At 45.0% G+C, this 26,629-nt stretch overlaps 3 protein-coding genes across 4 annotated transcripts; all 3 read right to left on the reverse strand.

Annotated features, from left to right (window-relative positions):
* Positions 1-3,010: 3,010 nt before the first annotated feature.
* On the reverse strand, positions 3,011-8,970 carry LOC106483955 (trem-like transcript 1 protein). Of its 2 annotated transcripts, none has more exons than XM_067310585.1 (6): positions 8,884-8,970; positions 7,856-8,209; positions 6,694-6,843; positions 5,864-5,963; positions 4,960-5,063; positions 3,011-3,818 (listed from the first exon to the last, which is right to left on the reverse strand). In XM_067310585.1, the coding sequence occupies exons 1-6, from the start codon at positions 8,924-8,926 to the stop codon at positions 3,514-3,516; spliced, it is 1,056 nt and encodes a 351-aa protein (XP_067166686.1). In that variant the 5' UTR covers positions 8,927-8,970; the 3' UTR covers positions 3,011-3,513. The 2 variants fall into 2 exon arrangements, with proteins under 2 accessions (XP_067166686.1, XP_067166685.1); XM_067310584.1 differs by having other exon boundaries at positions 6,694-7,014.
* Positions 8,971-9,894: 924 nt separating this feature from the next.
* On the reverse strand, positions 9,895-15,419 carry LOC106483960 (triggering receptor expressed on myeloid cells 2-like). The gene is made up of 4 exons (XM_013942028.2): positions 15,350-15,419; positions 12,316-12,660; positions 11,898-11,958; positions 9,895-11,461 (listed from the first exon to the last, which is right to left on the reverse strand). Exons 1-4 carry the CDS (start codon positions 15,390-15,392, stop codon positions 11,233-11,235), a joined length of 678 nt encoding a protein of 225 aa, XP_013797482.2. The 5' UTR covers positions 15,393-15,419; the 3' UTR covers positions 9,895-11,232.
* Positions 15,420-19,064: 3,645 nt separating this feature from the next.
* Positions 19,065-25,609, reverse strand: TREM1 (triggering receptor expressed on myeloid cells 1). The gene is made up of 8 exons (XM_013942022.2): positions 25,515-25,609; positions 23,780-24,127; positions 23,083-23,400; positions 22,561-22,872; positions 21,392-21,488; positions 20,532-20,644; positions 20,028-20,077; positions 19,065-19,562 (listed from the first exon to the last, which is right to left on the reverse strand). The coding sequence occupies exons 1-8, from the start codon at positions 25,555-25,557 to the stop codon at positions 19,356-19,358; spliced, it is 1,488 nt and encodes a 495-aa protein (XP_013797476.2). The 5' UTR covers positions 25,558-25,609; the 3' UTR covers positions 19,065-19,355.
* Between the last annotated feature and the right edge of the window lie 1,020 nt (positions 25,610-26,629).

Raw genomic sequence — 26,629 nt, forward strand, 5'->3', positions numbered from 1 at the left:
GTAGCTATACACTGTGCTCTAGAAAGAGCAGTAGTCACCACTGCTGTTCTTGGGGCTGGATTCTGCCTTTGCTGATGCAAAAATCAGCTCCCCACCAGCAGGGGTTCAGAGCCTACCTGAACATCACCAGCTGGCAACAGACAACAATAAAAAAATTTTGTTCCAAATACTGTTGTGTTTCTCTCTCCTGCAATGGATGCCTTAATAATATTTTCAAAGTGAACCAAATGAGTGATATCTTTACCCTATCTGTAAAACAGCTTGGAAACACTGGCTGAGTCTGTATTTAGGTACACTGAAGTGGTCCCAGAGCTCCAACAGAAAATGTGTTTGTGCTTCTAATGTCAGTTATAACAGGCATAGCCACACTGCCTAGGTTTTAAGTGCCTAAATTAGGAGGATGATGTCCCCCTAGGGGAGCTGGGAGTGAAGCTCCTCCAGCAGGCAGTTCAGAGCATCCAGTTCGGTCCTGCTGTTTGGAGTTACCTTCTATACAGGCAGTCTTAGAGGATCTAGCCTCCTAACTCGAACACCGTCGTTATGTGCTGCAAAGCCCCCACAAACTGCTGGTCAGTATGGGTGCTGAAGAAAGCTGGCCTGGTTTTCTGTCACTGAATTGCTGGCAGCTCTGCAATGATGGTGAAATGCAGAAATACTGGAAATGTAATAGCTGGCAAATAGAGCAGAATAAATCCTCAAGGACATCACAGCTGAAGAGTCATGAATGCAGAACAGCATGAAGGGCAGTGGCCCAAGGGAATAAGCAGGCATCGTAGGCTTGGAGAGAATGCCCTCTGGTCATAATAGGTTATCTGATTGCAAAGACATTCAGATATTGATTTTTACAGCTTTTTTTTTTTTTTTTTTGCTTTATTCTTCATTTGAAATTCTTTTCAGTTCCCTAACAAGGCCAGGAGCAGACTAATTTAAAGCAATCCCTTACTTTGGAGAGAAGTTCTTGTATCTGCTAAGCTTGAGCTAGTCACCGTTGCCAGAATCTTCTCCTTGCTCAGCTTTGTTTTCTGGTAATTGATATTCTGCAGTTGCTGGGGATGGGGAAGAAGTAAGGCAGGAAGGTGAGAGCAGTTGACCAGGTATTCTAAAGTGAATAGAATGAATAAAATTCTGCATGGCTGTGAATTAACTAGGCCTGGTGAGTGGTGGGTTTTTCTCTGTTCCTCATGTTCTTCATGCAACAAAACTTTGGGCTCTCTTTGTACTTCAAAGAGTTACTAACATTAGTTCCAAAAACGTTCTCAAGTTTCAGTGCCATTCAGAGGAAGAGGAAAGGTACGGATGAGCTAACCTCCTTCTGTCTAGCAGGAGACTCCTTGGTCTCTATTTTTTGTTCCCAGGCAGTAGATCCAAAATGCAGCTTACTTTTCCATTTTGTTTTTTTCTGGGTCTTCAGAGACATGGAGCAGAATTGGATGGTTTATATAGTGGCTAATATAACATTGTCCTTTCCATCTCTGTAGCTCTTCCTCAAATCTCCATGGTTTCTTATACAGAAGAAACCCAGTGGCAAAATTTACCCAGTTTGTAAATCAGCTATTGGAAGGCACTCAGATGACAGTAATAATGAGCGTAGCAGAATCTACAGAGAATGTGATTTATTATATCATCCTTTTGTTCTGTAGTCTACTTAGGGCAAGAGCTCTTTGCAGTCAACAGGAGGTAAAACATGTAGCAGCTCAGTCATTAGTGATGTGGATATACTTTTACTGCCTATTAAAGTTGAAAGCAGTCCTGTTACTGTGTATTGCTGTTGAAGGGAGAAGAAACAGATTAACATTTCAGCAAAGACTGCAGAGAATGCTTAGATTTGGAGTGAGTTTTAACTATACATCCTGTAAAAGGACAGAGTTATCTGGAGGCACTAGAGCGAAGTGTATTGACAGATAGCCTTGGTCTCTTAAATCTCCTGCCCTCTTACATCCTGTTAGGTGTGCCATGTCCATGTGATAGGCCCAGTTTCTAGAACACTGCAAATTTATTTCCTACTACCATCAAATGAAAGATAAGCTGGGAAGAGTTCTGAGACATTAGCCAATGTCCCAATGGTCCCCACACAAACCATTTTGCCATCTTACAAAAGACCCAAAGCACAAGGGTGTCAGTCATTAATTCTTTCTAGAGTTGATCAATGCAGTGATGAGGAAAACAAAGGAATTAACAAGAACAGAAAATGGGAAGTTAGAACAGGAAGTGAAGAATGCAATCATGGGAGACTCTCTGTTTAGGAAGCCAAAAATTGATCTGTTCAGCAATTGTTATAATGCTATTTCTAGCTTTGTTTTCAGAGAATTTGTAATAGAGGGTTGAACATCAGCTATGAATAAGGATGTTTTGCCAGACAGCCACCTCGGGTGAAATGGCAAAGATGCTGACAGCCCCATCAGACCAGGCAACAAAAGTTTGTTCGTTCATTCTCTCTTTCTCTCTCTCTCCATCCCTCCCTTCTTCCCTTCTTTCCTCCCTCCCTTCCTCCCTCCTTCCTCAGAGTTGCATGAGAACTCATGGGCAGAGTGGAGTTTGTATGCAAATTACATAATTCATGGACTGCTTTTCTCTGTGTTTTCGCAATCCTTTCCTTCCATGCTGCCCAGTATCTAAGTTGGAATCTTCCTCCGATCTTTAATACCAAAAAAGGCATTTTTGTATCATATTCAGCAGCCTTGGGCCCAACTCACAGACTGAGATGAGAATCTCAGATGAATTTGAGGTTTATCTGTAATCCTTCACGGATGTTTGCACCTATCACCATGATAACGGGATTCAGTAGTTTGATCAAAACGTGGGTAACTTACAATAAAGTCAAGATAGATTTATACTGTAGCATGGAAGTGATATTAATAAACAACAAGCACCAGAGGCACGGAAATATAAAGTTATATGCTTAGTCTTAATTCTGTACCCATGTATTTAAATTGAAGACATTTGATATAATAAAGTAGACAAACGTTTTTCAACAAGATACTTGTTTACTAAAACATGTCAAATGCGTGAATTGTCTTTCTGAAGTCAATCAAAGAACTCATATGCTTACAGTTAAGCAGATTCTTTAATACGTTGCTGATTTGGGCCTTATGAGCGTGGGGGATGATTAACATTTGATATATATGTGTATAAGTGAGCTGTTGGAGAAGCTGCAAGTATGAAAGGAAGTGTATCATGTTCCTGTATCTTGCTGTCCTTTGCTGACTAGGACATTGTGGCAGTTGCTATCAGAGAAAACCAGTTTCCTGTATTTGGGTTTATAGTTGGCTGTTCTTTAAAAATAGAGCAATTTAAAGAAAGCAAATATACCACAGTCTGCCACTGGGTTTGCTTATCAACAGTTCAGTTGTGATGCTGTACTATTAGAAAAGTGCAGTTATTTTTTTTTTCAGGGAAGTTCTGTACATCTGTGTGCCGCGTCCTTTTGGCTGCCTTTTGCTTCATATCCCATTTGTATCCAGCTTCAGCAATTGCTTACAAATGGCTTGTTTCTGAGCACTTTTCAGGAAAATTTTATGAATAAGCCCAAGGCTTTGTGCTGCTTTGTTTAGGTGGACCTGTTTGTTTCTTTTCAGTTCCAGATTGAGAAGTTGTGGCTCTAAAGATAATGGTAGCATATTCCACAGGCCCTGAGGAAACTGAGTTGCCTGGTGGTTCTTGAAGGTGGAAGAAAACTTTTGGGGAAGGTTGAGTGTTGACATATATAACATCTTCGGGCTTTAGTTGAGGTTGGTGCCTTATCACAGCATATACTGCATTGTCCTTCAGTTCCCCATCTGGCATTCTACTTGTTTTGTTTCTTCTATCCTTCTGAAAAACTATGAATTATGAGAAGTTTAAAAGAAATTTAGCTTTTTTTGCTTCCAACTATTAGTCTTAGTTTGTCTACAAGTACAAATATTTACTCCTTATATCCTAAAACGGCAGAAGAGGGGAGAGGATGCATGGGAAAATGGAAAGTGTCCTCAGAGAAGTTCAGAGAACCTCTTTTAGACAAAGCTCTGCTCCCTAATATTTAAGGGACTGGGTAGAAAGGTGCAGCAACAGTTAGCACACTGAGTATTTAGGGGGACTGCAACTAGTGAAGTTTTCCTTTGATATGAAACTTTGCTGATGTTACTGAAGATCCAAGGCCAGTAAATTTTTAAATTATTTATTTGTTATTATATTTATTTTCTGGGTACTATAAATAAAGATATAAAGAAGGGATATGACTTATTCAAGCAATTGAGTTAGCTTGTGTCTGCTTTGCAGCCAGAAGTCAGATGATCACAGGTATAGACAGCGAGCTTCAGTCTTGCAGGCCTGAGCGTTCATAGCAATGCGTCCACTGTAGGATGCATGCTACTGCGTGCTTTTTAACCCCTTCTGAGTGGTGACCGCAGAGCTGGCGTGGCTAGCTCAAGGCAAAGCCCGCAGGACCACAGCTTTGTTGCTGTTATTCAGTGAGCTTGGCTAGACTAGAATGAGCTGGATATATCTATCCTGTGGAATAACCATAGCTCAGACTGCAGAGCATAGCTGCTTTACTGATGGCAAAAGTGGGCATGGACAATGGGAATCCTTCTCACTGTACTTCTCTCTCTCCCTTCTATGTCTATTTACTATGCATGGCGGAGATGAAACAAAGCACCAAGAATGTGGAATATCTGATGTCCTCTTACCTGTGGCACTGCTTGTCTGAAAGCAGGATGTCTGCCAAAGTCCATCCCCTTTTCTGGCAGGAAGGACAGAATCTCCTTTGAGTGTAAAACCACACCTTTACCTTTTCACTTTAGAAGCGAATACCCCCTTCTCCCTTCCTTTATGTTCAACTCGCATCTTGCATTTCACTTTCAGCTCAGTCTCATTGCCTCCATGGACAATGATACCTATGAATAGACCTTCCTTACATTCAGGACAGTGGGAAACCAACCCCTAAAGGCAGGAAAACTAGGCAAGGGGATTAGGGAGCTTTACCTGCCCTTTTCCTTCTGATGTAAGTGGTGGCGAGGAGTATAACAGTAGCAATCAGAGCAGTTGTAGTCAGGAAGGAACTCAGTACCATGAGACCATAAAGATTCCTGCAGGGAAGGGCATGATATCAGTATTACTATTTACAGCACCGGAGGTGACTAGGTTGATTTGGGGGGGGGGGGGGGGGGAATTTGGTGTGTTTGAAAATGGATTATGGTTCCAGGATAAAAATTCAGCATGCAAATACTACTCTTGCTGTCCCTAACAAATATGGTTCCACTGAGGTCAGCAGTGATCTGCAGTCGCAGAAGATCCCGCCCAGCTGTATTTTCTTTGGCACATGGCAAGCCTGGGTAGTGTTTGGGAGCTCAAATTCTCTTCCTGCACTCAGTTGAAATGCTACTAGAGTTCAAAGGCATCCCTCATCAGGATGAAGTAGCCCTTCTCAGGGTTTGTCTTTGATCAGGATCATTATTAGGGTCTCCTTTGATCAGGCCTGGTAGTGACTCTCATCTGACCTGCTTTGTTGTTTAGCTGGGGTTGGTCTCAGGCTAGGCTGCTTGTACAAGAGGCAGAGACATTGCAGTATTGCATGGGCCATATAGTCATCCCTTTTTAAGTAGGTAGAAAGGAAGAATACAGTCAAACTGAACATCTTCAGTTGAGGCCTCAGCTAGTGCTTCTGAAACCAACAGAACCTTCTACAGCTTTTTGTGGTACTTGGGGAGGTTGGACCAAACTCTGTAGGAGAGAAGGGGAAACCTCTGTGTGTGTGTGTGTGTGTGTGCGCGCATGCTTCAGCTTTTTGTCACATGATCCCTCAAATCCTGCGGTGTATTCAGAATGCTGTAGCTGGAGTCTGGGATCTTTGGGGTTTTTTGTTTTTTTGTTTTTTGTTTTTTTTTACCTCTGATCCTTATTGCTGTCATCTGTGGGCTTGGCAGTCCCCCACTTCTTGGTGGGAAATGAAATGGCCTCCAAATCTGCATCCGGATTCCAATTTTCCCCTTGAAAAAACACAAGAGCGGGTGATGTTCCCACATACTTCCATCCCTGGTGACTTTCTGTCATACTAAAAAATCCTGCTTTGGAGACTTGTAGGATGCTCCAGTGTTATTGCCTTACTTGTTAGCCATGAAAGGTCATGCCATTTTAGAGAAGGATATGAAAACTGAGATGCTTATTTGGGCATTTGAGTGCTGTTAGAAAGGAGATGTCTTAGAGAAAAGACACTTCTTGTGATTTTTTTTTCTATTTTTATTTTTCTGACATGTCAGAAAAATCAAGGAATTGCTTCCCCTAAATATCTTTTGTATTTCTGCTTCCTGCACTGGCTAAAAGCAGAAGAGGAAATAAAGTGTTAAAATAAATATGCAAGTTTATTAAAGAACAGTGCCAAAGAAGTGAACTCTCAGGCAAATTTTCTCAGGAAATTCAGACAAAAATTTGGATTGCTTAGGTTCCATTTAATCTGCTGATGTAAATGTAAAATTTCATTAGTCAATGAACCTAAGCTAGACAATCCCCCCTGCCCTGAGAATTGGCTACAATTTGTTTATTCCATTAGTATGTATCAAAAAATCTATTTAAAAAAAGGAAATTCAGGAATTCTCTGTATCTGAGGAAATTTCAAGGCTCAGAAGAGATCTCTCTAACACTGACTTGTAATCTTTCTTGTCAAGTGCTGAGAATTTGCTGGCTTTTAGAAGAAGATCATTAATTCTTTGATTAACTCACCCAAAACTTCCAGCATGATCCTCTTCAGTGGTTTGTTTCTCCCCTGGAAATGGCTCTCAAGATGATATTCTCCTGAGTCATTAAACTGGAGCTTTTTCAGCCACACTCTAATCATTTTCCGTGAGAAGTCATTCATCATCTCAGTCCTTCCTACTTTAACAATACTTTGATCAGAGTTGCCTCTGATAATAGGTTGACATCTAATTCGGGATACCATTTTGCACCAAGTAAAATGCTGATGTTTCCTGATGTTGACTATCACAGAATAAGAGCAATGGAGGTACAGGGAGTTCCCTATTTTTGCAAATAGCCTTACAGGTTCTAAAGAAAATAAAGCAATGACTCATTAGAGGTAAAAAAGATTAAAAAAAAAAAAAAAAAGATTGATCCCCACAGCAGTGTACAACCCACCCAGCAAAGGAGCACATCTAAAATCAGCACAAAGAGAATTTGCAAAAGGCATGGAAATAACTAGCCCCAGTGTATGAGGGTGATCCCTGGGAACGAAGCTGGGGTGGCAAATCAGAAGTTTGGATTACTACTGCCATTCCTGAACATGGGCTGTATCATATTCCAAGATTATCATTGCTGTCCCATTCCCCAGATGCAATGACATGAAGTCACCTCAGAATCCTTCTTATGCCTCATAACATGTGTTCAAATTTAAGATGGTATTGCTCCATCTTATGAGTCTTTGACTTGGGTGGATCAGAGCTTTCCTATATGAAAACTTTCTGTGAGTGAAAAATGCTTTTAACAAAATGGAAAATTTTGTGCAGAAGAAAACATTAGTTTTTAGTCTTCATCAACTTGTCTGAAATATTTCCATACCAATTCCACACCCTTTAATGAATGAATGCAATCCAGCAAAATTGTATTCATGTTTTCTGATGATAATCCCTAAAACAGTGATTTTCCGTCTTTGGAACTTTTTGATTTCACATGGAAAAAATAATTTCCCAGCCACTTCTGCTTCTAGATACCTATAGATATATATACTGAGCTATATAACAGAGTTTTACAATGCTCTTGTTAACCTCTAGTGGGATCTTTATGTTTAGATGCACCCTGTTTTGCTGTTAAAGAAGAATGGAAAGGAAACATCACTCTTGATTTACTTTGATTGTCTCCCACCCAGTGCACCATTGACCTCCCAGCTCACCCTCAGCTGAAACCACCATCTGTATTCTTTGCAGTAGAATATTCTGCAGATCGCCCCACATCCCGCACTGATATATGCCAGAGTCGTCTCTTCGAAGTGCTCTCATGATCACAGAAATCCATCCACGTCCAGTGTCTGTTAGGTCAACTGAACGACGCAGTGCATGGCTAAGGTTCATCCTTTCTGTTAAAGGGGAACTCAAGGCTAAGACAGGACAAGATTTCTCTGACAGCTCCTTGCACCAGAATTTAATCTTATGTAAACTCTTGTGCATGTCATATGAGCAGGTAGCTCTGAAGGACTCTCCCTCTGCTTGCAGAAACACTTGCAGGTCCTCTCCTGACATGCGTGATCCTTCCAAAGAAAGAAGAAAATTGATGCTAGAATTAATAATAGCTTAGTATGCCAGTTTTTCTTACATTACATCACTAATATCCCCCTGGGACTCTTACCCTGGGCCTCTGAGAAGAGTAACTTAACTCTGCAAGTTTGTCTAAATAAACACCTATGCTTAGCCTTGGTGCCACTACCCTTTTTTCCATTAAGTTATTCCTTCGTTCCTCTCTGGGGACTCAGTCTTTATTGGCAGTAAGAAAGCAAACAGCAACTAGCCTGTCTATAACACTGCTCACACTATCCGATCCATCACGTATCTGGAGAAAGCAACAAACCACTTCTCTTCCCCAGATGCTAAGTGATTTCAGAGTGAGGATTCCCTGGTGGTACGAGAGCACTCTATTTTAGAAGGCCAGAGTTTGCCAAATGTCCCTCTGTAAAGTTCATTCTTCTGGAGAAAATATAGAACTGCTGAAAACAAAAATGAGGTCCCAGAAGCTTATATAATTAAAACAAGCAAGTTTCAGCCTGAACATTTCCTCCTCTCATTGACAATTGGGAATCTTATTCCATGCCCTGTCATAGGTGGCCTGAGTGAAAAGTGCTCAAGCAAATACACACTGTGTGCAATGCATGCAACAAGACAGAGGGTATCTTGTCCCTTGGAGAAATGTGGGGTCTCTGAGCCTTACCTGGTAGTGCCAGCAAGAGCAGCAGGGCTGGAAAACCCCCCATCCTGAAGCAGAAAGTAGTTTAGGTCATGGAGAAAAAAATGTATCCCACAGCTTCTTTATCACTGAGAAATTCTCTAGTGTGGAGGAAGCTAACTTGCTTTGTCACTTACTGTCATTTGCTGCCCCAGAGTGATGATGCCAGTTGGGAGTTGCTGAGAAGATCTTTTAACCACAATTTTAATATACTTTTTGGACGGGAAGGCTGCATAATGTTTACTGGTTGCTTTTCACTTTAAAGGTAACACTGTTTAGATAGCCATATTTAGCAATCAAACTGTATGGCTGGAAAAGAAATAGGCATTTTCTTTCTCTAGTGCCACCTTAACACATTACAGAGCAGCTTTCAGTTGTATGTGTTCTTCATTACTGCTGCTTTGCACTTCCGTGCAAGTTTTCCACCCCTCATTCTCAAAGCACTTGTACAGTGGTGGAGAATCAGCATTATGTCCACTGGCATAGTAGAGGCGGTGAATGGTGGTTCTGCCTGAGGTCTCTCAGCAGATCGGAGTTGGGAATAGGACCCAGACCTCCTGATTGGAAGAGCAATTCCTTTGTCTTATAGCATATGTCTACACTGGGCACTGCAGTACCATCTAGGAATACCAAAGCTAGCTTTGTGTTGGCAGTACAGCTGCATTGGCGTGTGACTCTATATGGGCTAATTTACCCTCTGGAAGCAGAGGGAATTAGTTTAGACAGAACACAGCCCTGAACAGTCTGGCCTGCCTTTGGGATCTGAGCTGCTGTTTCTGCATGTTGCTAAACGGAACTGGTTGGATGTGTCAAGAGGCTCAGAGGTGGGCTCAGAGCATTTCTGTACGTTATAAACATACCAGCATGTTCTAAAGGTTACCTCTTCTCTGGATGATATATTATGATCTGTAGAGTACTCCAACTCTATCGTGAAGTCACACTAAGCAGGATAATCAAAGCTGATTTTATTTAGCTTTGCAAGCAATGTAGGGAAAAGAAGTGTGAATGGCCCTGGGTTTGGAGTAGAAAAGTGGGCTTAGTTGAATGCTTGTTGCCTTTATATTTTTTGGTGAAGTTCAGTATTATGTAATGAGAACTCTTTCTGGTAGATTGAAATGCAACTTCACTTTTGGGAGCGATGAGCAATGATCACATGTTGGTAACATCCCCCTAAGCAAGTGGAAAAAGTACAGGGAGAAATACAGCAAGACAGTTCATTCTTTGCAAAATCATTTGAGAAATTAGGAAGCAGGCTCAGAGCTGAGTGTAGAATTCACATCCCTTTCTGTTACGTTTTGCAGTTCATTATGCCTTTCCATAGTGACTGTCCAGCAAAGATCCACACCGTCCAAGGTAATCTTTGGGAGCGAGTCCTTTCATCATCTTGAAGACTCTGAGATGACATGAACTCGATGGGTCTCAATTCAGACCCTACTGGAATGATACTAGGGATGACCATCTGGAATAACTCTGTGCAGTTACTGGCCCCCTCTACAGATGATAAGAGAGAATTGCATTGCCATCACTGTGGCAGTGGCTTCAGTCTTTAGAGAGAGGAATCTCAGTTACAAAGCTGATTTCTAGACAAATAGTAATATTAGTTTTTAATACAAACCATCTGCTACTGGCTATATTTCATGCTTTTGGGTGGAAACATTCAAGGGTTTTATAGAGATAGGTAAGACATGCTGAAAAAAGCTATTAGCTCTTTAACACTAATCTTCAATGAATCAGGAAAATTCCTTGGAGATTTGAGACACAGTAAGGTTTTTCCTTTTTTACATCTTATGGATGAGTAGTTTACAGAGCTTGTGAATTGCTCCCAAAAACACATGGTGATTGAGAGACATCACTTGAATTTCTATATATATTCACTGATGTGTCTGTAGTCTATAACTAATAATTTATAACAAAGCATCTGCCAGTAGCTGTGCAGAGCAGCAAAGGTTTATCTGACCTAGCACCGAGCTAGGGGAGAACAGAGCAGAGCTCTTTCACCTTTCCTGTTCCTGCAGAAGCATTTCTGCACGCAGGCAAGTCTGTGCTGGATCTCTTGGTAAAAATACTTTATATCCCCTCTTCCTCCCAGCTCCCAGCCCCGTCCCCTTCCATCAGGTTCAGATCTTACTGGCAGCATCTTTTCAGCTCTGTTGTGTTGAAAAAAGTGTTGGTCAGAGGCAATGAGAAAAGGTAGCAGATGCTGGCATTCGCTCTCTAGAGTTCATTGCTACCTATGTTTAGTAGGCGATCCTTATGGCAGGTGGCAAAGCTTTCTTTGCCTGCGAATATTTGACATTCTTTGCCATGCGATTCCCTGCTGTCTTTGGATCAGCTCTAAGCAGTGTTTTCCCAGGAGGGGCTGATTCCATGCCGTGCATGCTCAGCCAGGCTGCCAGGGAAAGGGAGGAGCTGCTGTTCATTGAGGCTCTGGTTCTGCTCTTTGTCTGTGTCTCTGTTTTTCCTGCTGCTGGCAAGGGTAAAGATCAGCACAGCCACCAGGAACTTAGTAACCAGGAATCCGGTAACAATGTAGAAGACAGTGAAATCAGCTTCAGGAGTGATGCTGTGGGGAACCATAAAAACAACAGTAAGGCTTAACTAGAAAGGGGATTGTTCAACCTTTAAAGGCACTCTTGTATTTTGGCAATATACAATGCAAAGATGATAACATCCCTTTCAGTAGGCAGTCCCCACCTGTGCGCAGCAGAGTCTGGAAGATTAGAACAACTATGATAGGTTTTAACTATAAGATCTCACATATGGATTAATTATGATCTGCAGGAATTGTTTTGCCTGGCATTGAAATGCTGCTTTTTCTGGATTAGGAAACAGCTGCTACTTAGAAAACACACAGCAGCTCTGAAAATTTTCATGGATTAGGAAGAAGTAGAGAGCATAACATGGTGGTATTCCTCTCAGCTTCGAAGAGGGTGCAAATACTAATCTGTTTTAGCCCTAGGAAGGTTAGAGATCACAGCATAAGGAGTTTTACGACTTACCTGGAGATGCTCTGCACAGCACTAGGCTCCTCTGGCATTTCGGTCTGCACTATACCTGATACTAGAAAACAGAGGAGTTTAGTCTGCAAATGTTTAAAGGTGATATGCATTGGTGTTACCAACACCAGTATCCCAGCTAGGCATAGATAACCAAGGTGAGATTGGGCACTGGGCTGTGTGCCCAAAGATTAATCTGGGTGCTGACAAGGGAAGAGACACGCATTGGGTGTCTTGCAACAGTGAGATCATGTTGCTGTAAATCAGGAACTAGAAAGAGGCAAATGAAGCACAGTACCTCCTTGGAGACAGGCCAGACAAGACTAGATGTTTGCCAGAGTGAGGCACTGGCGTCTGCAGACATGCCTGAAATTTAAGTAAGAACTTGTGAACTTATGAAACTCAGAGTCCCAGGACCTACCTGTCAGCACTTCCACTTGCACCTTCCTTAAGGTCTTTGTTTCTCCCAAGTAGTCAGTTTTGCAGTGGTAGAGCCCAGCATCCTGCTTCTTGAGTCTCTTCATGGTCACTGTCAGGACCCCTTCATGGACATTGTCACTGATGGAAGTGGTGCCATTCCTGTTCTTCAGGAACTGCAGCCAGAAGCGGCGGGCACTCACCACATGTTGGCACTTGATCTCATCAACTTGCTTGCACCAGCTCTTTTCTCTCCACCGCTGCTGCCAGGGGTTATAGGTGCAGTTGATAGAAATGGTCCCACCTTCCATTCCATATACCACGGTGATGTTCTCTGCAGCACAGGTCGCTGGGAGAGGAGGAGGAAGCTGTGAGCTAAGTCTCTCTCATACCTATCCCTTATCACTATGTTCATGCTAAACAAATCTCTTTTTCCTCTTTTACAACTCTAGTGATGGCTGCTATCTGCAGTAGAATCTTTACTGTAGGTTTGGGTCACCTGTCCACCTCCCTTGTGAAAGATGAATGTGCTCAGATTCAGTGTCTTCATTCAGACTTTCTCGAAATATTTCTCTACTGGTCCCTCTAATGGGTATGTCATTAGGCTCTTGCTAGGCAGCTGTTCTTTTGTGAGGGACTGAAGGAGGGAGGAGGTATCATCTTCATTAATATTTGCAGATTTTCTGAAGCTCAGAAAATTTTGGTTCTCATCTTCCCCTTCTGGCCTTGTGATGACTGCCCTGGATTGCAATCTGGAGCTCAGCCACGCCATGCTTTCTGTAGCCGTTGGGATCCTGCCCAGTAACAGGAGGCAATTTGTCAGCCTGACTAAAGGATTAGATGTAAACCTGCATTTTCCACTGGTGCTGAGGGCCATGAAGCTGGACATTCAAGTATGTTGTCTTGGGACCAGGCAAGTTGTCCTGATTTTCAAAAGTTCTTTATACAAGGCAGCTCACAAAAACATAGGTTGTCCCAATAATGTCAAATTGTTTCTGAGTAACTCTCAGCTAGACATGTCTTGCTGTCACATCACACCGCTCCTTTGCAGCATCCAAGCTGCTTACGTGCATACAGCTGCAGCAAGGCAGCTTGCTTCAGGTTGTGGCCTTGTGCCCTTCTACATATGTTCATACATGCAGATTTGATTCTGAAAAGTACTCTCTGCTGCTGAAAAGATCCTTTGCAGTAAACGCCCATGAAGTTTATCCCCATTTTAAGGCCCTTTACACAGCCAGGGAGAAGCAACACAGCCCTAGCAAAAGCTGGAATCAAAGTGACAGCTACAAACCAGTGTCCAGTTAGCTGTTACAATGTCTTATTAATCCAGCTCTTGATCTTTAACGCTAGGTCATTGCAATTTTTTTCACCGTATCTTTTAATATCCTACTAATTTTAGTCCTGTTGACAACTTGTGTTCAGCTGCTTGGCTTTCTTGCCTTAGTTCCTTCTTTCTAATTTCCATTCCTCTTTATGGTAGGCAAATGGGGAAGGGACAGTCAAAACTATTAATACTTCCAGACAGAAGTGTAATGTGGTATTTGTGGAAATCTGTATATTTCAAGGGAAAAAAAATCAGAGGCTAGTGGCTTCTGTGAAACCCTAGGTAGTGCTAAAAACAGAAATAAATTGAAAAATAGGTTGTTGACTTTGTGCTGACTGAGCCTTTTAATAACACTTCTTAAAATAATTTCTACCTTCTGAGTGAATTGTAAACTAAAAAAAAAGAAAACAACTGAAGGATTTTCAGGCTTGACTAGAGGAAGGCATAAAAATGGATCTTTGCTTTCCAAGTATCCAGCACCTACAGGTCTTCATCCTGATATATTGCTTCACCCAATAGTTTGAGCCCTGCAAGTGCAGCCTGTGTAATCCATCTCAACATTGTAACCTCCTCTTCTATTTCTATTGTGGCCCCCTCCCCGCCCCTAGTTCTACCAGATCCTTCGTTCCTGATATGGGGTGGCCCCAGGTATTTCTTTTTTTGACCAGGAACAGCATTGCAAAAATCTCTTGATCAGAATCATGGCTTTTAAAGATTTGCTGATGCCCCCATGGAAAACTTTGTGTCATTAACTTGCTGAGCAAGTTTGCTGACAGGCCATTTACTATTTGTGTTTTTCCTGCCATGTTCTTCATTACTGAAAAAAGTATAGTGGACTTTTTTTCTGAACTCATCCAGATTTTTTGTCATAACTGAAACAGATTTCTGTGCTCCCAAAGCCTAAATCTGTTATCTTTCTTTGCACTGCTGTAAGTATCTGGATCTCCACAGTGTGGCTGCAGAAAGAAAGCTCTCAACTGAAAATACCAGCTGGATCCTGTGCCTTGTTTCTCATTTCAGATAAACATTGCTCTCTGAGCTGAAAATAGTCAGAGACTGGGAGAGTCATGCTCTACAGAGACATGCTCCCTAGCTTAAGGGTTTCATTTCATTGTCTCCAAGATTTCAGAGCTGTCCCTACTTCATTGAACTTTGTTTTGTTCTGCGTGAACCCTAGCTGCTGCAATTTACATCCAAACCCCTACAAATGCCAAACAAATAGGATTTTGCAATTTCACTTTCTGAGGAGGCACATAAGACTTCTGTCAACAGTGTTTCCTGTTTTGACTCAAAGGATTCCTCTGAGAAGAGCTGAGCACTTGGATCATCACTGGCCCTTCATTAAATCAAGGGAAAAGACAAACCCTGAGGAAGGAGTCTGATATCGCTGCAATACAGTCGAGGAGGATGACTAGAGTGCAGAACACACTGCAATACTCTAGTCTCCCTCTGCTTGCATCGCACTGGATCTTGCAGTGCACTGACAGGCAGCAGAGCTCTTTATCCATAGTAAGTGTATTGCTCTCCTGAAGAGCTGCATGCTACAATGAAGTTGTCTTTGCATCCAGAACAAGCTATCGTGTCTCAAGGCTTGTGCAGTCTTTTCCCATAGCCTTATTGGTACCTCATGCTAGGTGCAGGAAAAGATGAAGTTTTGCAGTAATCCTGTACCCTATCCCTTAACCGAAACCCAATGCCTTGTACGCTCTCTTACCTGGCAAGAAAACCAAGAAGATGAGGTGTACGAGCTTTTCCATGTCTGTCCAGCAGAGCAGGGGACAAGAGTGGAATCTGAACAAAAGTAAAAAGGACTCTTGCCCAAGAGCAGCTGGCTTTTGCTCCCTTCTTGCTCAGCCGGAAGGAATGAGCACAGGAACTTGGCATCTTTTTCGTCCTGCGCATTGAGCAATTTACCAGGGACAGGCATTTCTCTTGCAGACTGAAAATTCAGGCATCAGCATTGCCCGCTCACAGCCAGAATTTAGTCTAGACAGCCTGAAAGAGAGCATCATGTGATGGCCTGAAACCATGGTACTTGGAGTCCCTCTGAGCTCAGCAATGGTGCCTATCCATCAGAGCAGTCTTTACATGCAAGCTTTGCGTGGGGTGAATTTCTGGAATGCCAAAAGGGAAAGGGCGGCACTTATTAAGACACTGTCAGGTAACTCAGCATCAAGAGAGTGAAGTGAAGGCAGGGACATAATCTTGGAGGTCATCTTCAGTGGAAAGGAGATTTAGAAGAAGCTGTGTATGAGACGTTCCTATTTGACACATGACTGAGGACAGTAAGGGAAGAACACTGTGTTGGGGTGAAGCTGTGAGATGCTCTAGAAGAGCAGAACAGACAGGAGATGTAACATCTTTATTTTGTACCTAGAGGAAAGAGCCATAAGATCAAGGGATCAGGGCATTAGTTTAACTTGCATTGGTCATCAGTGCCATGCTGACTCAGAAGTTAGGATTGCAATGAAGGGAGCTTCCTATAGCATTAGCAAACTGATAGACCGTGGATGGGCTGCTATTTTTAATTTGCTGAATTTGTTTACTTGGAGACCTTCCATGCAAGTACTAATAGATCCTGGCTTCTTAACACATGGAAATAAGTAGATAAATCTGCAGATCTATCCATTAATAAATGAGCCTTCTTTTTCTTTCTTCTAAATTATGTTTAAGGAAATGGTCCCTTGCAGCATCCAGAAATTCTCTGTGGGGTTTCCTGACTCCAGCTAGGGTTCATTCTTGCTACAATGAGCTTCTCTTTGGTCAGAAGGAACTGTCTCCCTGAAAATGTATCTCTTCCACTTAATCATCTTCTAGTCTTACTATTCCACTGTCTTATTTTGGTCACTTTGCCCAACCTTTCTGGGCTTTTTTCAGATTCCTCCCAAGTCTTGCTTCTTTTTGAGCTACAGTTGGAGTTGGTCAGGAAACTATATTTTCTTCCCCCCTTTTTAATTTTTTAATGATTTTTTTTTTGTTCCATGGTCTCATCTCACTTTTCCATGCAAACCTGAACATTCTTGACAAAAAATGACATTTTCTACAAAATGTCCTTTTTTGTCATAAAGTCATTTTCTACTATAAGGGATTTTTCAGTTAATTTTTGACTCTGAATTTACAGTGAAGTCCTGCTCTTGGCTCCATTTTCAAGCCTTGCAGAGCCTGCCCACTCGTTATTCTCCCTGAGCTTCCTTTCTCAGGCATGTTCTGACCCTCATGTATATCAGAAGATTTATTCTCTGCTGTCTTGTACCTCGTGTTTCTTGATGATTAGTAGCATTTTTGACCCACTGACTGCATGAATGGCAGAGAGTTAGGGAGGAATCATGAGTTAGATTTCTGGAACTATTTTCTTTTTCCTTCTTTTATTTCAAGTTAAAAGTGTCAACTCTGAAAACCTCAAAGAATAAATCAGCTTCCCTGCTGCAGCCGTAGCAAGAGAGGTCTATAGGAAAGCTGGGTTTGAGTGGCCTGTGAGGAGAGGGTAGTTCAGGCCCTTTGATTTGCTACCTGTCTGTGGGGTCTGCAGAGCTTGGGGAGGACAAAAAATGTGTGAGGTTTTTGTGTTTTGGGGAAACTGGGCTGAGCCCCAGCAAACTCATTTCACATCACTCACCAGATGATTACTAGATAAAGGCAGCGAATGTATCATGTGGAGTATTTCCAGGAGAGCTAGGGTGGTAATGATATCACTGTCCAAGCCCCTAGTGAGCTTGAGCTCTCCCATGAAGTCTTGCCTGCATTCTGGTCTCCTGCGACTGTGCAAGAAGCCACAACAGCTAGCTTTCAGCTTGCTAAAGTGTAGGGAAAAAAGAAAAAAAAGTTCTGGGAGTAGGCATGCAGGATTTCTCCAGCTGCATTGGTGGATAGGCCGAGAAGAGCTGCTAAAATTACAGCACAGTGCTGCAAAAGAAAAGAGAGCTACAGCTGAGACTGGTGAGAGGACATTCCTGCAGAGATGCAGAGGTGCCTCACAACACTGGGGGCAAGAAATTGAGCGTATTGTAGAAAGGTGTTTGAGAGTTTGTGGCAAGATTATTCATGACAGCAGGAATTTGATGAAGTTCCTGCCTGTCCTCTGTTCCTGTAGCAAGTCTTGGAGATTGCCTGCCTCCACTGGTGATCTGTAGATATATTGCATGTCTGACCCACTTGGACATCTGCTTTTGTAAATAATCCACTCTTAACTGCTGCTTCCCTTCTGTTATACCACCTGATGTTGAAAGCAGCCCTCTTGTGCTCATACTTCTTCCTCTGGTGTCTTTGTCATGCTTCCTGCAGCTTCCCTGCTCAGCCTGCCAGTTTCTTGCTCTGCACCACTGTCTGTACAAACCTTCCTCATATCTGTCTCGGGGCTTGTCCTTGCAGTTGACACAGTAAGGCAAATTCTGTTCAAAAAGTCCCAGTGCCCTGTCCGTTCCTCTTGTGCAGTACTGCACGTTGTTGCCTTCTTTTTTTCCAGAAATATTCATTTTTTGTTCTCCCTACCTTGTCTTTATTCCGCATTGCTTTGGTTTAAGCAGCCAATTTGTGCATCCTCGGGGAAGAGAGGGTATAGGCCAGGAGGCCAGCCAGCAGTTGTTGAACAGAGTAAGGCCCTTTGATGAGGAGCTGGTGGAAGGATGGAGCAGCCTGCACAAGCTACAGATAGGAAGCCATGCCTGTGACTACAGATTTCACTCGCTGCTTCGTTCTGTTTTCAGTGTTCAGGCCATAGAGACTGCATAAATATGCTGTGGCTGTGGACAACCCTGCCTGCGTGCAAATTCAGCCCTCGAATTTGGAAATAATTGAGTTGTGTAGAAGGTGCAGTGTTGGAGGCTCTCACTAGTGCTATCCACAGCAGCTGCAGTGAATCTACCCCACAACTTTCTGCACTCCATAATGGGACACTTGTGCATGCACTCAGAAGTCACATCACCATCTTTCTCTCCTACCCCAAACTTGTGTGTGCACACTCTATTTCTTGCTCTAAAGCTAAACATTTACTTTTATTTGAAAGCCTCTTACCATCTTATTTCTCTTACCTAAGCAGACCGATAAATTGAGGCTATGCAGGGATTTGCACATACATGCAGTGGTTTTGTAGCTAGAAGACCTTCTGATGCTCTGATTCATACAGCAGTTTGTAAAGTTTGCAATGCAGCATTTCAGCTTGCTGCCATGCACCCTCTAGATATTTCCCTTTAGACAGATGTTGGTTCTGCTTATTCCTGTAGCTCCAGTAGTGATACCCCCACACCTGTTATGTGGCAAATGAACCCAGTCACATCAGGATTAGAGTTTTATACAGCAGCATTGCAATGGGCTTCCCTGGCCATAGTTGCTGAACCCTTAGGAGGATAGAGCTACCAGTGAACATAGTTGAAATACCAGACCCACCCACAGCCAGGCAAGTACTGCTCTTCTTAAAAAGGTCATTCCTCCATACCTGCCTCTCCAAAAGAATCTGCATTTTAATAGAATCCAAGAAAATTGATGTGCAAGGGATCCTGAGAGTTACCCAGCACCTCCCTCTGACCTGAGAGAATCTGCACAGCAGTGACAAAATTTGCTACTGGCCTCCCATAGGAGGGAGGTCTTAAAATGCATTTTCAGGTATACATGGCAGCAAAACCTTAGCTCTTTTCCCCGTATCCTTGCAGACACTTGCTACTCCCCATTCCCTCTCTGTGTTCCATTTCTTTTCTCCCATTTCTGGATTGTTTCAGTCCTGTGCTTCATCCTTTGTCATTCGTTGGTAATTGCTTAAGTGCAATGTTAGCATATTCCACAGTTTCAGCTTTGGGTTTCTTGGGAGCCTGACTTGGTCCAACATTAGCGTAGAGAGGTTCCTCGGGGCTGAGCTGGGTTGTAAAGTCCAGGGTAACATATTTTAGGTCTTTGCTGTCATTCCTGGGACTTCCCATTCTTTCAGTGCTCTGAAACTATGAAAAAAAAAGGGAAAACACTTGTCAGCATGAGTCAGTGCCAGGCCACAGCAGTTGTCAAAAAAACAGGGTTGTCTCAGAGGGAAAGAGAGTCATGTAGAAAGTTACCTTTTGTCATGGCAGAGGTGGAAGAGCAAACCCTTTCCTTCAGCTCCTTTCCTTGATACATATTACAACTTCAGCTTCCAACCTTTACTTCTAGTCTAAGTAGTTGAGTCATTTCTCAGAGACTGATAGAATCTGCTCCACTAGATTTTTTTTTTTCCAGTGGAGTTTCCTAACATTACCCCTCTCTGTTCACCTAAGAACATTCCTCTCTCTGGTGGCATATTAAATATCACCTTCCCTCCTGCTCAAAACCAAAATGAACATGAAGTTTCTTATCACATGAGCCAGCTAGCTCCTCACAGACTATTGGTAGGGGATTCAGGTACCATATGGGAAATCTGTTGTTTTCCTTACCTGTGCTGTGTCTTCTGGTTTGTCATAAATGTCTTCTGCTTGTCTGTTACCTTAGGAATGAGCCAAAATCAGAGGTTTTAGAAGTAGAGAAGTCCATGGAATGCCTGAGCATTTACTATGCTATAGGAGTTTAGGGAAAGGCTGTGGGATGGCCCAGTGATGGATGTGATGGGAGGGATGAGTGTGCCAGTGAGACCCATCTACCCTGAATCTGCCAGTGAACATGTTGCTCTCACTTTACTTCTCCCCTAGAATGTCCGGCCTGGTTGGATTTAGGAGGTGTCTTGTGGGGAGTCTGGAGGAACAGGAGCAGGAGGTTGATTTATTGTGAGAGGAGATCACAGCGTAAGGCCTGCCTTGAGGCTTCCCAGGCTGCACCTGCCTTATATTTTCCAGGGCATTGTGAGCTGGGGATAAGCTCAGTTGGACTGGAAAATTGATGGCCAGAGACAACTCTATTTAGTACTGACTAGAACATGGGAGGCATCTCCAGTCTCCACATACCTCGTCTCGGTTGCCTGCACTTCTTGATGTACAGTGTTATCATGCTGATAAGTGCCAGGATGAGCAGGATGCCCAGGACCACAGAGAGGAGGATGAAGATATTTACACTGGAGCTGAAGTTGGAGGAGCAAAGGAGTTATCAGTGTTAGATGGCAACACAGCAAGATGCTGGCATGGCCTGTTGCCAAAAGGTGACCAACAAGGGGCAGGAATAGCTTTTATGCACTTGTGAGGAGAGCTTGGTTCTCATGGAGCAATGCTGTCTAGATTGTTATTACTTGGCTGTGCCTTTTGAGCTAAACTACTTTCTAGGTTTTTAAAACAAATCAGTGTTCAAGGTTCAGAGCACAATTCCAAGCTCTTTGGAGAAGGTACTAACTTTTCCTCCTATGGTTTTCTGCACTTGGCACACTGAGAGCTGATGTGTGATTATACTCTTAGGTGTTGCTGTCCTACACATGACAGCAGAAGGATGAAATTGCATCTGAAGACTATTTCACTCTTCATGGCCAGGAACGCACAAAGGCAAGGCAGGCTTTGGGGCAGAATCTGAGGGTTTCTATTGCTGCAAAGAGCACAACCCAAAAAGTTAAAGGTAAAAGAGTGGAAAGGCAGCCTCATTCCCAGAACAGTTGCAACTTGATTTCGTCGATCTACTCCCTTTGCAATTGCTTTCTGGGCAGGAGCTGGAAGAGGAGAGGGCACTTTTTGTAAGGACACCTGTCAAACCTAACTTCTCTTTAAGCAGGAGTCTTTGGAATGCACAGAGATTGCCTATCCCAGGAAGAGAGGCATATCATGGATGAGACATTAATAATTCTAATTTGTGTTCAAGCTCAGAGACTTTCTTTAGGTCTTACCTTTTGGGCGGTGCAGTGGTTGTGAAGCTGGCATTGTTGGCAGAAGGAGTTGTTTGACTTATGCTTGCAGTAACCGACAAAGTTGTTTCAGTTGAAACTGCAATCACAAACATGAAGAGAAGAATAATCATTCTGGGGCTACTTTGCATTTAGCAGCTAGACATTCCTGGCATTGCTACCGCTGGTATAAATCCACTCATGCTGTGGCACACAACACAGACAAGTTGCCCAGGCTGTAACCAGTGTCATCCAGACTTGCTGGGAGCAGGGAAAGCAACGTAAGGCTCAAAATGTGTGAGGCAGGGGGAGGGCGCTCAACAAGAGCTGTGCTTTGTGCTCCCACCCCACTACATGGCAGGGGTATGCGCTATAGGTGCAGGAAGATAGGATCTGTGGCACAGATCTTCAGGTAGCAATGAAGTATTTAACAACACTAGGCATAAGCAGATAGGGACTTGTGAAAAGTAAACAAAGAGCATAAAGGCTTAGCGGTAAGAATTGCTTCCAGGACTGCTGCTGTGCCCCAGTGGAGATTGCGCATGCAGTAGCCTGCTCACTTAGAGTGCATTCAGTCCCAAGGGTTATGATTTTCACATAAGAGCTATGCTGTCCCCTTTGCACTCCTCGATTGCTGTATCCCTTCAGTACTGCTCTGCCAGATTCCTGAACGGCAGGACAAAGAAGGGCACTGGTCTGTCACGATGAGGTGGGTAAATATTATCACTTATTGTTAAACATCACGCTGAAAGAAAAAACAAGTCAAAATTCTTTACAATATGGGTCTAAAGGCATGGAATGTGTCGCTTTTGCAACCAAATGTAAAAATCTTAAGAGTCTTTGAAAGCCATGGTGTCAGACACTATAAAGAGACAGAATCGGTAGCATGAGAATGTGAGTGAAAGAAGCACCTCTGTAAAGATGGCTGAAGCTTCTCTCATGTAAAAGAGAAACAACACAGCAAATCCATGTAGTTCAGTGACAATCCCTCGTGCAATTAGATAGAATTTTAAGTGTGAGAAAGTAAAATGGTTTGGGGTTTGGGCAGGGAAAAGAGTCCAAGCATAACCTGGGAAGTGATACAAGCTGGGCAGCACAGCAACTAGAGAGAGAGCAGGAAAGTGGGTCTGGAGTCTGCAGACAACTATGGTTCCCTACAGACTAATACGCACCCCTGGAAATATTGAGTGTAACCTCCACTATTCGGAAAAGATGAGGGTGTTCATAAAGTGCACACCAGTACACGCCAGAGTCCTGTGCCCGCAGCTTCTCCATGGTGACGGTGACAGTCCCCCTCTGGCTGTCATCCTGGATCATGGTTGTGCCTGGCTGAGCCGGCTGCCAGTCTGTACGGGCCAGGACAACACATTCTTCCCCAGCTCCCGCTTTGCACCAGGCTTTCATCACTGCGCCGTAGTCTAGGGAGCTGTATGGACACTGGACAGAGAGCATGTCTGACTCCCTGGCTGTGTATTGTTGAGTCCCTGGAAAACATGAGGCGTGTTTGGTGAGCTCCCAAAACAGGCATAATGGCATCGCCTCACCACGGCTGGAACAAGTGCCGTGGGCTGAACCCTTCCTGGCTGTAAGTCTGCCTCCTCGGTGGTCTGGCGCAGGATGGGAGGGGAGGAAAAGCAGGGGAGGTGGGGCTGAAACCTGCGGGCAGCCATACTTTCCTGCAAAAAGATACTCACTCTTGGACACGGTGAGCCTGACTTCCATTATTTGGGTGCGACGTGCATGTGTGTAGAGCAGACACCGGTACACGCCAGAGTCCTGTTCCTGCAGCTTCTGCATGGTGATGGTGACAGTCTTGTCCCAGGTGTTGTCCCAGATTGAGGTTCTGTTTTGCTGGGCTTTGCTGTAACGCCGTGTTGAAGGGTAATTTGTGCTGACCACGATGTTGCACGAAGTGTGACCTTCCCTTCGGCACCAGGCTTTTGTCGTGCTGTCCATCTGGGCGTTGTATGGGCACTGCACAGAGAGTGAGTCCAGCTCCCGCCTGTGTAACTCTGTGAAACAGCAAATCTGGCCACTGACAGGCGGCCGTGGGCGCATGGGTGTCCACCTCCCTGACTGAGCTGGGCACCCGCGCCAAATCTCCGCTGGGGAAACTCTGCTCAGGGCCTGCATGCCAGTGAGGGAAGGGGTGAGTTGGAGCAGGACGGTTCAGAGCTGGGAGCCCCCAGGGCCAGCCGGGACCGTGGGGCTCCTTCACACCGTGCTCGTGTGAGCCGGGAAGGCAGTGAACAAGGCTTGGGGAGGGTGAGGGGGGCTGTGAGGTTCAGGGGAAGCTGTTCAACTGTGGTGGGAGAGGAGGGATGGCACGGGGGAGGGAATGATGTTCCTTTTTGACAAGACTTGAGTTTGTATGGAGAGGAACATACTCACCCTTGAAAACATTCAGTGAGATTTTCTTTAGTGGAATATATGTGTCAGTGTTATGACTGGAAGCACAGGCGTATAGGCCTGAGTCCTGTACCTGGAGGTTTCTTATGGTGATGGAAATGGTCCCATGTTTGATGTCATCCTCTATTGTAACTCTGCCCGCTGTGACCTGGTTTATGTACTTATAGTTTGAGTAAGTTGTCTCCACTAAGGCTTTACAGAATCCATTACTCAGTCGGCACCAGGTTTTCTGTGAAGGGAAGCCAGCCTGCGTTGTGTAACGACACTGGACGAAGAGAGTGCTTCCTTCCCGTTTGCTCTCCTCAGCACCAGGTATTTGGGCTTGGAGGCCTGCAAAGACCAGAAGTGGTGAGGAAGGGGGGAGCTGAAGCAGGGCTGCCCACCGCCTCCCGATGGGCCCAAGCAAACCCCTTCCTCTGAGGGAGTGGGTGGCTGGAGGGGCTCTGAGAAGAGAGAGATTAATTCCTCTTGCCAAATTCACCTGCTTGGAAACAAGAAGGCTGATGCTTGGTGTGAAGTGTTGAGATTTGAACTGGGATTGCAATTCTGGTTTAAAACCCAGTATCTTTGGTTTAAAACCCAGTTTACATGACGGTATTCTTCTGGAGGTAAATGTGGGACCTGGTGACTTGCAGGTGCTAAAGGCATCTGCCCTTGGAGCCTGACTAGTGCTGTGCATGGGGCAGTGTTTGGGAGCTGCCCCAGCAGCCCAGCGCTGCTGTTAGTGCCTCTCACACCCAGCTAAACGGGGGCCAAACCCCCCCACGTCTGGGGGATCGCAGCGGTGTGCCTCAGCACCAACCTGGAGGAGCTGCAGGCAAGTCTCCCTGGCAGCAGGGTGGCTGTCTGTACTCGGTGCAGGGACGGGGGAGAGGGGAGGAGCAGAGACGGTGATTGCCATGGGGATGAAAGCTCGACCCATGTCCCCAGCGGGCCTGAGGCTGGGCTCCCTGCAGCCTGCAGGTCCCTCCTTACTGCATCCTCGGAGGATACCCAGTGACTGAGGGGAGCAAGGCTGTGCTGTCCCCCCTGGAAGGGCTGTCTCTGCACCAAAGGGTCTGTGCACTGATGCTGAGTGATCCCAGCAGAGGCTTCAGCAGGTCTGAAAGGTGGCAATTGCTGGGGGAGAGGGGGGCAAGACCCACATGGTAGGAGTTGTCCTTAGAGCTCCTCTGTGCCCAGGTGGAGGGCGCAGAGCACTGTACACGCACAGCCACACGTGGGTCCAGCGCCAAGAGACAAACAAGCCGTTGGCCAGGGAAACAAGAAGCTGGCAGCCTTCCTGCCCCACTTCACCAAGCTACCACCAGGTGAAAGCTCTGTGATTTCTGGTGGGAAGGCAGGAGAAGAAGGCAGGTGCTCTGGGACAGCTCTGTCCTGAGCCTGGGACTGCAGTGGGCCCCTTTGCTGGGAGCAGCAGAGTGGAGTCAGGCCATGCCATGGGAAATGCCAGCTGGGGAAGGCACTGATGGCTGCTTGGAGGCAACAGCTCTGTGCTCCCAGGATGTTTGACCTGGCTGGAGCAAGCTGTGCAGTGGTGGGAATTGGGGCTATCGCCTTGCCTTCCCATCCCTGCAGCAAGTTCCCCAGCTCAGAGTCATCCCAGTGTGAGATTCCCACAGTCTGCACAGCTCCCCAGGCAGCCGGGGTGGGGAAGGGTGTCCCGCTCCTCTGCGGTGTGCTGGGAAGCCTCAGCTATGCCCAGCCCCTCTCTTACCTGGGCAGCAGAGCGGCAGAAGCAGGAGGACTCTCAGCTCCATGGCCGACCTCAAGCCCAGGGAAGGGGCATTGCTGGGAGCTACCCAAGGTGCCCCGTTGGAAAGCGTCTGCGTTGTGTGCCCTCCTTGCCTCACACTGACGCGGCTGGAGGAAGTGGCTGAGGTCATGCCTTCCCACGGAAATCCTTCACCATGTTTTGCAACGAGACTGATATCAGGATTAGTTTCAGGGTGCTTTTAGGGAAGTGGCTGAGAGCGGAGCTCAGTCTGTCATGGCAGAAGGGGCCCTCTGCTGCTCTCCCGTGGCCATCGTCACGCTCTCCCCTCACACCAGTGGGAACGGGGCAGTCCTTTCCCTGCCCTGAGCCATGAGAGGTGGAGCAGGCCCTTTGGCCCAGCCTAGCCCTTCTTTCCGGGCTCCCAAAGTGCCCCTGTCCAGGGCTGTGCTGGGAAGGCCTCTCAAGGGCGCAGGGCCAAGGAGGCCGGGCCTGCACCTGCAGGGACCCTCCCGCAGGCCGTGTCATTTGTGGTCCCAGTGCTCCACCACCACAGCCAATCCCCTTGTGTCCCGTGCTCTGCCACGTGCAGAGCCGGCAGGGTGCCTCCCCTAGAGTCTCCAGCTGGAGAAACCAAACCAGAATCACTTGGCTTTTGCATGTTTTATTTGTGGTGAGGCAACATCGTAGAGCCCTGGTGTGGCGTGAGCCTCTGCCCCGCTGAGCTGGTGGGACTGCTCCGAGGCACGAAGCGGTGGCGTTTTTGGTCTGTCTTGCTTGAGCATGATTCAGAAATAGTCCCTTGACCAACAAAGAAATCGCGCTGTGTGGCTCAGTGCCATTTCTCTTGTAGTTCCGTGCAGGTCCCCAAGATAGCTGGTGGGGTCTCTGTGTGTTTGAGAGAAGAGGGAACAGACTATCTGTAGATCAAGTGGAAAACAGTGGACAATGAAAGATGAAGAATTTGCTAGCTTTGGTTACAGCTTAGACCTGTGCTCAGGGACAGATCTTTTCATACCTATTCAAGCTTTGTGTCTAGAGATACAGAGAACATAAATACATATGGAATTATATTCCTGCTATGGAGTAGTTAGTAGGCCTAAACTGGCTCTGCAGAG

The sequence above is a fragment of the Apteryx mantelli genome, chromosome 25, assembly GCF_036417845.1.
Source record: "Apteryx mantelli isolate bAptMan1 chromosome 25, bAptMan1.hap1, whole genome shotgun sequence".
Taxonomy (NCBI): domain Eukaryota; kingdom Metazoa; phylum Chordata; class Aves; order Apterygiformes; family Apterygidae; genus Apteryx; species Apteryx mantelli.

Excerpts from the sequence above, each read along its gene's own strand:
- LOC106483955 (XM_067310584.1), bottom strand. The coding sequence starts at position 8,926 with ATGGGGGGTTTTCCAGCCCTGCTGCTCTTGCTGGCACTACCAG. Across the intron at positions 7,015-7,855 it reads GATGGTGGTTTCAGCTGAGG|AACCTGTAAGGCTATTTGCA; the intron begins GTGAGCTGGGAG and ends TATTTTCTTTAG. Across the intron at positions 5,964-6,693 it reads GATCATGCTGGAAGTTTTGG|GGGAAAATTGGAATCCGGAT; the intron begins GTGAGTTAATCA and ends TGTTTTTTCAAG.
- LOC106483960 (XM_013942028.2), bottom strand. The coding sequence starts at position 15,392 with ATGGAAAAGCTCGTACACCTCATCTTCTTGGTTTTCTTGCCAG. Across the intron at positions 12,661-15,349 it reads CTTCTTGGTTTTCTTGCCAG|CGACCTGTGCTGCAGAGAAC; the intron begins GTAAGAGAGCGT and ends CTCCTCTCCCAG. Across the intron at positions 11,462-11,897 it reads GCTGTGCAGAGCATCTCCAG|CATCACTCCTGAAGCTGATT; the intron begins GTAAGTCGTAAA and ends GGTTCCCCACAG.
- TREM1 (XM_013942022.2), bottom strand. The coding sequence starts at position 25,557 with ATGGAGCTGAGAGTCCTCCTGCTTCTGCCGCTCTGCTGCCCAG. Across the intron at positions 22,873-23,082 it reads CAGGCTCACCGTGTCCAAGA|GGACTCAACAATACACAGCC; the intron begins GTGAGTATCTTT and ends CATGTTTTCCAG. Across the intron at positions 19,563-20,027 it reads AACCAGAAGACACAGCACAG|TTTCAGAGCACTGAAAGAAT; the intron begins GTAAGGAAAACA and ends TTTTTTTCATAG.